The sequence below is a fragment of the Bacillus rossius genome, chromosome 5, assembly GCF_032445375.1.
Source record: "Bacillus rossius redtenbacheri isolate Brsri chromosome 5, Brsri_v3, whole genome shotgun sequence".
Lineage (NCBI taxonomy): Eukaryota > Metazoa > Arthropoda > Insecta > Phasmatodea > Bacillidae > Bacillus > Bacillus rossius.
In genome coordinates, this window is record NC_086333.1 from 21,666,335 (window position 1) to 21,678,967 (window position 12,633).

Below are 12,633 nucleotides of genomic sequence, written 5' to 3' on the forward strand. Positions count from 1 at the left end.
AAGAAAAGGCAAATACTTCTTGTAAATACTGCTCTAGAGTCACTCAACTTAACAGTTGATTACAGGCTATGCTTTGTACTTAGCACAAAAATAACATTAGTTATAGGCTGTTTACCAATTTAAATAACCACGACAAACATTTGTATTTTTTTATTAATGAAACATGAATGAAAAAGTTGTGTGCTGCCAAATTTAATAAATAAATCTATTTTCGGGACAATCCGATAACATTTTTCAAATCTATTTACAATTCATTACCCTCGTAGTTATATAATTATTTCTTTGTGTTTCATCAATTATAATCAGTATTCCAGACTTCTATTTTTTTTCCTGTTGTGTTGTTTTCCTTTTTTTATTGATCTGTTATGTTCATGTAATTAACCATCTAGTTGCTGTCGTGATAACTAACTGTAAATGTACTTGTGTCACCTGTATTTATATGTATTTATGTTGAATTTTTCCATACTGTTAGTAAGCATATAATAAAGAAATATATAAACTATTATTTGAATGAAATTAAATAAAAAGTTAAATCTTGAATAGAAAATAAATAATAAATGAAAAATAGTGAATAATAAATATATAACAAAAAATAAACAATTATTAGTACAAAATAAAAAATGTCTTGCATGTATTGTAACATCATAACAAGATCACAATATTGGCAAACAATTCTCTAATATTTAACTGGATACCTACGTTGTCAGTTTTATGAAGTGCCATTCTGTTAATTCCAAAGTTCACATTAACTTTATTTGGTGCTCAAAACATAATGGTGCATCAGTTAATGTTATTAAACCATGATAAAACTGGTTTAAGAAACAACAAATTATTTACTTGAACTCTAATGATGCAACTGGCTAAACTTAATTATATGAGATGATACGCTTTGTAATGTAGAAACATTAGCCAATAAATATTATTATAATAATTTACAAGTTAGAATATCATATAAAAGTCTTAACCTCACCACAAATTAAATTGCAAACAATGCAGAACATGGCGGCACTCAGGCTGGTACTGCATGTTAAACTGGATATCCGCGTGCTGTCCTTGTGTGCGCATCCAATCAAAATACTACCACATGTAATTTGGCATATGTACTTCATGTTTTTTTAACACAGCATTTTTCATACTTCAAAAAAATTTTTATATACTGAACACTCCAAAACTTTATTACTTAAGGTATTTCACTTGATTTTTCTAGTGATCTATGTATGTGCAATACGAACTATGTAATACATTAACTGAATTACACCTGTGACTATTAATATTGGAAGCACACAACAGAGCTTTAACCTTCGCTAATATAATGTGTTGTCTTTCTTAACTTTCACTAATTGCATCTCAACATCTCAATTTTTCAAAGATACTACATGACTTAGAATATGCCACCTTTAAGATATAAGGATGAAAAGAGAGCTTCTTGTGACTTGGTTAGTTTCTTTAACGTAAAGTAAAAGTATGCTGGTCGTATTTGCAGAATGTGTTAAAGGTTAGAATGATTTATTGATTTTTTTTTATAGTACTAGGCTTCGTCAATTTACATTTATTGGTATTTTTAATCATTTTTATGTGTTTATTTACTTTAATTTCTCTGAAGTAGTGATGGGTTGGTCCCGGTTCTTAGTTCTCGGTTCCGCCGGTTCTCAGTAAATTAGCTGGTACTGAGAAGCATAAATATAATGTCGGTACCAGTACCACGGAAAGCATAAGAGCTAAACGTTCCACCCCCCCCCCCCCCCCCTTTTCATCACTAGGAATGAGGGTATTACTGTATTGTTCACAAATTTATTTTACTGTATTTCATAGCATTTAAGTAATTTTGTATGGTCATTTGTTTCTAGAACAATATTTAAGTTTTCTGATAAATAGAGTGAGACAGTACGATAGTTGTTTTTTCACGTACCTGAAAGGGTGAAATAAGACCTGTTCCCACGAGATATTTTTTGAAACCAATTGGAATGCAACATGAATCTGGTGAAGTCCCTGGCCTGTAAAATTATGAAAAACCTTTAAGTAATGAAAATAGTTGTATAACTGGCTGAGAAGCCTTGAATGCAAAGACTAAAGAGCTTGTTTATGATTCAGGTCAAATGAGCATTTCCTCTCTTTCTCAAGCAGAGTGAAGGCAGCCATGCCAGTTTGTTGGTCAGTTGCAGTCTGAAAAGTCAAGTCATACGGGACTCGCCTATAATTACATGAATGTAGTGATGGACAACTTCACCCCTACTGGTCTGGGCCAGGCTGCCATTAACCTCTTTCCTCTTCGTTAGCTACAGATTTCACCCACGGGCATCAGGATTTGTCAAGTGTGACCCTGGAGCAGCCCACGCAGCAATCTCCCCATGAACTGGTTTTCCTTGGTCATAATCATGTTTGATGTAACCATGGATCTTTGACTTATTTTCTTTATAAAAATAACAAAAAAAATTTTTTGTGATGAGGAACGTTAAACTTTGGTTCCAGTAACAAAGTTTGTTTGCTGTATTTCTGTGAAAGAATTTCTTTATGCAAATATATTTTAAGAAGAATAAATTTCAAAACGTTTTTAACTCTCTTCCGTCAACAACAAATCTTTTTTTTTTTTGGTTTGGAATATAAACACAAAATTCTTAAGTTTTTATCTACTGTCTGCAGTGCCAAATATTTTGTAAGTGTATTTCAAACTGTAATAGGTCAGGTTATATTGATAGCCAGGCAGATGTGACTGGATACAAATTTTAGGTTAATAATGTCATAAAAAAATGCCCTGAATACAAGAATTCGTCACTGTTGCAATGCCACACACATCAATCAATTCTAGCATTCCAGCTCCATATTACTCATGCTAGTTGGGGTGATGAGGAAACCAGTATTTGAACAGTTGCAAAGGTTCCACCACATGCACATGGAGATACTAGTGTGGAGTAGAGCCGCAGTCAGCACCAACCTGGCTGCGCAAGGACCACAGCTTCACCGTCTTGTCACGGCTGCCACTGATGAAGCTGTTCTCGTTGTCCAGGACGTGCAGGGCACGCACGCTGTTGGCGTGGCCTGAGAACGTCTGCAGCTTTATCTGCTTGAAGTTGAAGCGCGTGTCTTTCTCTGCTCTGCCGATCTCGTGCTCCCAGTACGCCAGCCAGTTGCCTCGCAAGTGCCTGGGAAGACACACAATTGCTGTCGAGATCGACCGCACATGGACGTGTGCAGCATTTGGACACTGCTGCACTAATGCACTCTCATTACAATACGTATTTGTTTCCCATTAGAAGAGTTTCAAACCTCTCAAATTTTAGTTTACAATTTCAAAATAAAGGTGAAATCGAAGCAAATGTCTTACTGTAAAAAAATTTTGAACTTACATAAAATTGTATGTCAGCTAGTTATATAAATAATTTTGTTAGCAGTATTACTTTGGTACATAAATGTGGTGAACATGCCATAACAACATTCAGTTTACAAACTGTGTGATTCATCCCTTCCACTACTTCCGACACATTTGTACATGCTTCAAATATTTTTGAGTGACATGTCATAGAGTATAAAACATACTTCATTTTTTGTAATATGTAGTAAAATTACTGGGCTCAATACTTAGGTTACCCATATTTAATAATGATTTTCTCATTTAAAGACAGCAGGAGATAGAAGTTTAGTGCATCATCTTATAAACTAATCAGAATCATAAAGTAACTTTAAAATGTATGTGCTCTTTTAAAATTTATACTACCTATTTTGATTTTTTTTAAATTCATCTTTACCTTGCAAAGAAGGGGCCAGACCATGAAACTTCCCCTGGCAACATCCCCAAAAAGGAGTCTAAATATTTATAAAAGCTTGGTTGTATCTTTTTAGAAACCAGTTTGACCCGGTTTGACTTTATCTTATTGAATCACTGTAACATACATCCTTTAAGACAATGTGTGGTAAATAAAAAAGGAAAGGCATTATGACTTTAGCATCAACCTTTTAGTGTTTTCCATTTTCCTGCTGATAAGTGACATGACATCGCCAGGCGCAGACGCTGACGTTGGTCTGCTGCTTGCTGGTTGCAGCTGTACTGATGGTATATCGGACCGCTGCAAGATAAATACACCATCACTGGTCTACACTTTGTCCTACTTTGATTTTTAACAAATACTTCTGCAGCTGATTCAAGAACAACACAGACACAAATCCCAGAATGTGTAATTGTATAACAATTGATTAAATTTATAAGTACAAAAAACACAATTTTCACACATTTCCAGTATTTAAAGTTTTTAAGATAAACACAATTAGAGGATAACAATCAGTAAACTTTCCCTACAAAAAGTTACAGTGTCTAGTAATAACTGCATGAATGTAATCTAGTGCACAGCACGAGATAAGATAACAGGAGGCCACTGCATGCAGTTAGCACACACACATGCTCGCTGGTAAGATAACAAGGACCACTGCAGCAGTTAGCACATGTACACATGCACGCTGATAAGATAACCAGGACCACTGCAGCAGTTAGCACACGTGCACATACGCGCTGGTAAGATAACCAGGACCACTGCAGCAGTTAACACACGTGCACATACGCGCTGGTAAGATAACCAGGACCACTGCATGCAGTTAGTACACGTGCACATGCTTGCTGATTTTTGACTAAAGTATCAGGTGCCAAAAGTGGCATTGGTGCGCCGGTTAAACCAACTTTTGGAACAAATGAGTTTCAAGTTGAGTGTGCGCTGATCTGCGGCCCAAATGAAGTCAAATATAATAAATATAAACTTTAAAAACAAAGAACATTAAGAACTGTCGGCTCCCGTGCACATGTCTGCCATGAACTATGCACCATTGTTTCATTGTTTACATTTTAAGAGCATCCTACGGACACAGTACTCCATGAACCAATTTTTAAATAATCGGAAGTGGGGTTACACACCTGTAATCAGGAAGCAGTGGGAAGTGTTTTTATATTAATTATTAAGTTCCCTTTTTACTAAACTTTTTATAATACGTCAGTAATTACTACGTGTGTTGTGGTATATACAACAATATGTAACTTTTATTTTGGATTGTTGGTTAAAGCGATTGTTACGTTATGCGCTTAGGCACCAAATCTGGACCAATCCCAGTAAGGCATCGGTACTCCGGCGCCGGTATATAAAAGCCAGATCCCGTTTCTTTGGGGAGTTCCTCATGCCTCCACGGACCGAACCTGCGACACTCAGCAGTATATTTAGGCGCCAATTATGACTTTGTGAACTTAAAAATTTTAAAATACTAACTGACTTTGTTGTAGGCCTAGGGACGTGCAGCATCTTATAGCCAAACATTCAATACAGGATAGGCTGGACTGCGTTATAGGACTGTGCGTGTGTGTGAGTGCAATGCATCAATAGCCTTAAGTAAGTTGCTACACTTGCCGTCCTACTTGTGTTCCCTATGCTGGCAGCTGTTTCCACCACGGCTCACCACAGGTAACAATTCCTTGTTACGCCATTGAAGGTCATAAACAATAGAAATGCAAACATCTAATTTTCCCTAATGATGATCTGTGTCTAATTGACATTCTGTAAACAAGCTATTCGCCAACACTGTTGAGTATAAGTCAGTTTGGCCCAAGGTCCTTTGAATAGATTTTGTGTCTACCTCTGGGTTACTGCTAACTGGAAAAATTTATATCAAAAACTTGAACCCTGGAAAACTATTGTAAAATGAAGTCTATAGTTTTGTGATGATACAAACTCTTCTTGCGAGTGTCTCCGACTTAACATCCAGTTTTTAATTTTAATTTGTCTGACTACTTATCCTTGTTTTATTGAATGACTGAACTTATAGGGTTTTGTTTACAGCCTGAGCGAGCCTAGTTTACACTGTTAGCTGTCTAATATCCATTGTTAGTGTTTCGTCAGTCATAGGTTTTGCAAGCTATTCTGATAGCTTGGTATTTATTTATGTTGGAAAACGTATAATTCTGGAACCATATAAAACTCTACTCAAAAACATCAGTATTTTGATCATTGTAGATAAGCATCCCAGTTTCACTCTTAATGTTTCGTCACTTGCTATAGGCAAGTGTGTGTTGTTTTTGTTGTGTTTAACATGGCTGAAGTGGATTGACTGCTGGATCAGAATCCAGTACACTGCCAATACATCATAAACAGCAGTATACACAATACCACAACACAAACAATTGTATACACAATATTACCACGATTGTTTTGTGCAACGCAGCCTCCATACTACAGCGGAATATATCACCGAGTGGCAGGCTGCATACACAACCATATATAACATAATAACAAGCTACCACTACCTCAACACGACTACTATACACAAGTGTTTCATAAGTCAGTGAATACTTGTACTTAAAAAGAAAAGATTCATTTAAACTGTATGATAATGCCAAGATTGTTGGCACAATCAGTAATCAATACAATTCAAGCACAGTATTTACTTGTAAAAATTTGAAGGATAGGATTTTTTTTTTATTATTATAACATGCATGACTAAGTAGCAATGGCCTGATGACTGATAACCATTATCAGTTATCAGTATTTATTCTAATATCACTTATCTATAAAAAAATTATATATTGGTAAAAACTTTACAGCTGTTTGAATAGATTATAAGTGAAGTGATTATGTGCCTGGTCTCAAGTTTATTGGCGTGTAAGCAATGACTGATGTCTGCCTTCTGTCCTACTTCAGTACTAAGCAAGGGGAGGGGGTCGGTCCCACACCCTCCTCTCCGCCCTTTAAGGATCCATCCTAGTCAGGCACTTCAAATAAAAGGAATGTGTGCAGACCTCATACTGCTTCTTTGAGTCAACTTTAGGGACCTTTCACACTAAAAAAAGAGACCTTTCACCCTGAAAAAAGGGACTGAACTAGGAACAAGAAAAATGTGTGCTACCAATGAAAAAAAAAAAAAAAAAGTTTTTATGATACTTAAAGTTAAACCAAAATGTTATTCAACAGCTTTTTTTAAACGTTTCATCTATACAGAGCTATTAAGTGGTTAGGGATTTTACATACATACATTTTACCCACAGTGTAAGTTAAAAAAAGTCATTTAAAAGAATTACGTTTGTTTTAAGAGAAACCTCTACCAATAAGCCGGTTAAAATCAAATCAAAATGTTGACTTATTTTAATTAATATCACATGTTAGTATCATTTTAATTTTATTCAAATTTGCTGACTAGTTTTTGATTTGACCCTGGATGAGGTATAGCTAAATTTAATTTTTAGTGGAAAAGTATAAAATGCACATTTAAAATTTTTATACACAGTGAAAAATTCACGTACGAAAAGTACTTACAGCAGTCAAAACATATAACTTTTTAAAATCTAATACACAGATTATTGAAATAAGACCAATCAAGAACACAGTGTACTGTTAAGTTACATAGATAACAATAAATTCACATTGATAAAACAGTTCATTTACAGTTTTATTCCTTTTTTTTTTTTTTGGTGGATCTCTCAAAAAAAATTAAGTTATAACAGATGAAGATTTATTCCCCAATGTCTTCGCATGCAAGTATGTTTCTTTGTTAGCTTTGTCCTCTTCAAGTTTTAAAACTTTATATCCTTCTAATAATCCATGAGCTACATGTAACTCTTCAAGGCTTTTTCTTTTGAGTGCAGATTCTACACACGGTGCAGTTTGCTGAATGAGTTTGTCAGCTGCATTCTTTTTTTCAATTTCATCTTTTCTTTTCACAACCAAATTGTTTTGCATATCATCAACAGTATTCTTCTGTTGTTGATTTTCTATCCTGGAGGTTTCTTCAGAAATTTTTCTCTCCTTCTCTCTTTCTTCAAGGAGTTTTTTTGCTCTTAGTTTGGTTTCCTCTAAGTACTGATGGTATTTGCTTCTTGCACATCTGCCATAGGCTATTAGATCTTTTGTGTTTGGAACCCAAGCTGGCTTATTACCATAAAATTTCAAGGCATCTATAACATTCAACTGTGCATTCAAAGATCTTTCTTTCATAGCAGCTGTCTGTTCTGTAATCACATTTCGAGATGTTGAGAAGCCTCTTTCAACATCACTATTACCATGTGGTAATGAGAGACATGCTTTTACAACATTTGTAACTTCCGTGTATTTTGAGTCATTCATTATATTCTTTACCTCAAAAACTTCTTTCCAAAATGTTTCAAGGTCTTGGCCGATTCCTGTAAACATTTCTGTTTTAATCATGTTCCACTCATCAATCAGGCAGTCTGTACAAACATCAAAGGGCATAATTTTTGCCACTTTCAGAAGTTTTGCTGCACTACTTGTAGCTTAACAAGTTTTCGGATCCAGAAAAGTCAAGTCACGAAGGATTGAGTTTATTCTTATGTTACACTTCTCCTGAAGGTATTTCCCTGAAACAATGAAGTGTTTTTCAACTTTCGACTTGAAGATGAGGGCTTCCACTTCTTTAACTTTTTTAAGCTCATTCTTGACTTCTTCACTTATGTAAATGTTCTGAGGACTTCTCAGAGAAATGCTACCAAATGTAAAGTCATGATTTGTATCAGGTTTAAAAACTCTATTACTAATTTTGGTTAAAAGTTCCTCTAAGTGCCTGTACAGCACATGAATCGAGGGAGTTTCTTTTTGGAAAATCAAAGAGTACTCAGAGAACATCTTAGCACTTGAAATGACGAAGAGGATTTCAGCTTAAATCAAAGGATTTTTCAGGCATGAAGAAATTATTTTGTAGGACGGGCTCTTCATCAGTGATGGCTTCTTCAATGGTACAAATTCTAGAAAGTATTTTGTTATGGCATGCCACTGCTCAAGGAGTCGCTAAGCTGCTAGTCCTAGTGTCAACCACCTTGAGGAAACATGGTTGATAAAAACTTTGGACTGAAATGAAGATCATGCTGGATATTCTGAAAATCTTCAAATCTAGCAGAGAAATCATGGAAAAAATTGTAAAGTTCAGACACTGAGTCCCCATATTCATCAAGCCCTTTTGCAAATGCATTGTGAATATGGTGAAGGTTACAAGTTCCTATTTGCACAAGACCACGCCCTCTCAACTCTGCAACTTCGTCACTAAGCAACCTAAAAACCTTTTTGTTCACATTTGGCCCATCACTGCCCAGTCTCACAAGTTTAGCTGGAGATAAACAGCTATCTTCAAGCGAGTCACTTATTTTCTTCTTCAAATCCTCTGCAGTTGCACTTCCAACAAAAAGTGTCTTCAGGTGTCTGTCTTCCACTTTGCCAGACTTGTAGACCAAAATCGAATTCTAATTTGCATTTCTTTATGTCCACCATCATTAGTTGTCTCATCAAAGCATAGGCTGAAATATTAATTTCTTACATCTTCAGCAAATTTATTCCAAAAATAGGGCCCAAGTGCATCTGATACAAGGTATGCAACTTTAGCAGCAGAAAAAGTAAAGTTGGTAAGATCTAATTGAGGAAACATAGCTTTGAATATTTCTTTAAAATTGGAGGATGATGTGTAAGAGTAATGCACAATAACACATTTCATTGCCAGGATGAGTTCTGCAGAAATGGAAGCATCCTTCTCACATATCAACTTCAGCATTCTAACTGTAGACTTGCCTGTATCATGATATTCTTCACTGATTCGTGCTGCCTTCTCTAATGAACCAAGTCCTGATGTTGAAGCACTTGAACATACTCCGTGACCTTGTCCTGATGTTGAAGCACTTGAACATACTCCGTGACCTTGTCCTGATGCTGAAGTACTTGAACACTCTCTATGACATTGCAATGTTAGTTTTTAATGAAAGGGTCCAAGTTTCATTTCACAATCTTTTGAATGTTTTATTGAGGCTACGTGTTGGCTGATCTTTTCAAAACCTTTGGAAATATTTATTTTACAGTCAGAAACAACACAACACAACACTTCAGTATCACTTATAGTTTTGGCCCATGTCTCGATTTTATGTCCAACTGAATCTTTCTGTGACAACCAATCTTTATTTGCACGGCACTTCCCCATTTTAATTTAGTTGAACCAATCACCATAATTTTTCATATAGTAACTGCACCCGAAACACAAAGAAAATTTGTCACCTAACAAAATATTTTTAACACAGACAAGGTACCTTAGCCAATTGACAGCTTCAGAGAGAAACAAGAAACTGCAAAACAAAAAAAATACACTATACAATTCAAAAAGGAAAGACTCCAGGCCCAAAATTAAATGCAACAAGAAGAAAAAAGCCCTGGAGAGGTAGTTTAATGTCATGCCCAGGACAAACAGTTGAAACTTGCCATTACCATTGGTTGATTATTTGAGAAACTGACATTTTGAATAAATGAACTTTTAGGGACTTTATTTTGTTTTAGGGACTTTTAGGGACTTTAGGGTTTAAGTATGAGCCCTGTGTGTGCATGGAGTCCACGTGAATCACAAGTTAAACCTTTTCTTCTCACATTATTAGGTGTAGGAAACATAATTCTCTTTGACTGAAGTCTGAGATCAAAAATAATATGCCAGTATGCGAGCACTAAATTATGCTATTGTGCAAGTATGCAAGTGTGAAAGTATGTGTGTGTATAAGTATGCAAGTATAAAGTATGCAAGTATGCAAGGATGTAAGTGTACAAGTATGTAAGTGTGCAAGTGTATAAGTGTGCAAACAAGTATATAATTATGCAAGTATGCAAGATAAAAGTATGCAAGCATGCAAGTATGCAATTACAAAGGTGTATGTGCAAAAGTATGCAAATGTGCAAGTGTGGAAGTATGTAAATGTGGAAGTATGCAGGTGTGAAAGTATGCAGGTGTGAAAGTATGCAGGTGTGAAAGTATGCAAGTGTGGAAGTATGTAAGTGTGGAAGTATGTAAATGTGGAAGTATGCAGGTGTGGAAGTATGCAAGAGTGGAAGTATGCAAGAGTGGAAGTATGCAAGTGTGGAAGTATGCAGGTGTGGAAGTATGCAGGTGTGGAAGTATGCAGGTGTGGAAGTATGCAAGTGTGGAAGTATGCAAGTGTGGAGGTATGCAAGTGTGTAAGTATGCAAGTGTGTAAGTATGCAAGTGTGTAAGTATGCAAGTGTGGAAGTATGCAAGTGTGGAAGTATGCAAGTGTGGAAGTATGCAAGTGTGGAAGTATGCAGGTGTGGAAGTGTGCAAGTGTGGAAGTATGCAAGTGTGGAAGTATGAAAGTGTGGAAGTATGCTGCGTTATTTCTACCTCTCGCCTGCCATCTTCTCTACCGGTTCCCCCACCAAGCACCTAACTATTCCCCTCATGCAATCGGAATTTTCCTAACGCTCAAAAATTGTAGCCCACGTAGCAAAGAAGTTTCACTTCAAAAAGTCAAAGGAGGGTTAAAAAGAAAAAATGTTGGAGGGGAAGCTTCTTAGAGGCCACAGCACACTAAGGCTATGAGTTTTTATACCTCTTTCCCCTCCTTTGACTATTGTAATTTATATTTATCCCCAGACCCTTTCCCAAGAGAGAAAAAGCTCAAAGCTACACTTTCTTGTCAGTTCTTTCTATAAAAACTAGCATGTAAGTTCAGTCAGCCAGAACCATATTTTTGTGGCACAGTTTAATCATAAATCCCTAACATAATAGATGTGTTGGACAACATACTGGTATACTGCCATTTAAAATACATTTATAATGGTGGGAGGAGTGATCAAGATATTGTCACACACTCTCACAAAAGGTACCCACACAAACTCTGGCTGGTTTATGTTTTATGTTTTCCTTTCCTCATTACCATCATAGAAAAAGGCTACATTTACTCAAAGTCAGAGATCCATGCACACACACAGAAAATATCTAATTGCACTAAAATAAACAGCCATGATATTTACCAAAGTTTTAACACTTGATCAAAGATTGTGAGAGGTGATGTTGGAGACATGTATTAAGTATTTTGATTTTTTATCTATACCTATCAAACTACAGAAAATAAACTGTATTTACAGATTTGTTGCAGCGATTTTAGCTGGTCAGCATTCTCCACATGTATACAAAAGAGAAAACAAAAGTGCAAAAATTCAAAAGTGAAGACCTTTACTAAAATTTTCAAAGTGACAAATTTAAATGGAAACATGAAAATGTTAAAAATAGACTAGTAACAACATTTATACATGTTCAAACACATTATTAAGAAGAAATTTGATGGCACTAGTTTTCCTAGTGCACTTAGTAAATAAATAGTAAAAAAAAATTTAAAATATCAGTTTTCAGGTATCAGATCAGAAAAATATTAAATATCGGAACCTCTGTCAAAATCAGATGTTTTTCAGTATCAGGCTAACACTGAAACTAGTTTTTTATTTATTTTAGTTTATAAAATGCCCACCAACAGCCTAGGGCTTTAGCGGTGGGCACAACACATGTAGACAGTTATAAAACATAAAATAAAAGATAATACAAAATAAAACAAAAATAGGAACAAAATGGTCACTGCAAGTACCTGGACATTCCCTCTCGCCGGCACCAAAGTAGGCAAGCTCTACCTGAGGTGAAACCACAGCAGATAGGCACATGCACAGTTGACCAACACACGAAAACAAGCATACCAGATACTTACAATGACGGAAAAAAAAAAAAAAATAAATAAACTTGCACATCAGAAACACAACACATACATAACGGAATATAACTGAAGATAAAATTTAAGGACAGATAAATTATAATATAAATAATTAACAACAACAGAAATACTAA

General features: G+C 35.5%; 1 protein-coding gene across 1 annotated transcript in view; it reads right to left on the bottom strand.

Moving 5' to 3' along the window:
• Positions 1 to 12,633, bottom strand: part of LOC134531630 (WD repeat-containing protein 81) — a 203,950-nt gene that overhangs the window by 46,863 nt on the left and 144,454 nt on the right. Inside the window, exons 21-22 of the mRNA XM_063367388.1 lie at positions 3,949 to 4,061; positions 2,933 to 3,140 (exon numbers count right to left, since the gene is read on the bottom strand). Coding sequence (XP_063223458.1) covers positions 2,933 to 3,140; positions 3,949 to 4,061 — 321 coding nt within the window. The remainder of the gene's footprint in view (positions 1 to 2,932; positions 3,141 to 3,948; positions 4,062 to 12,633) is intronic.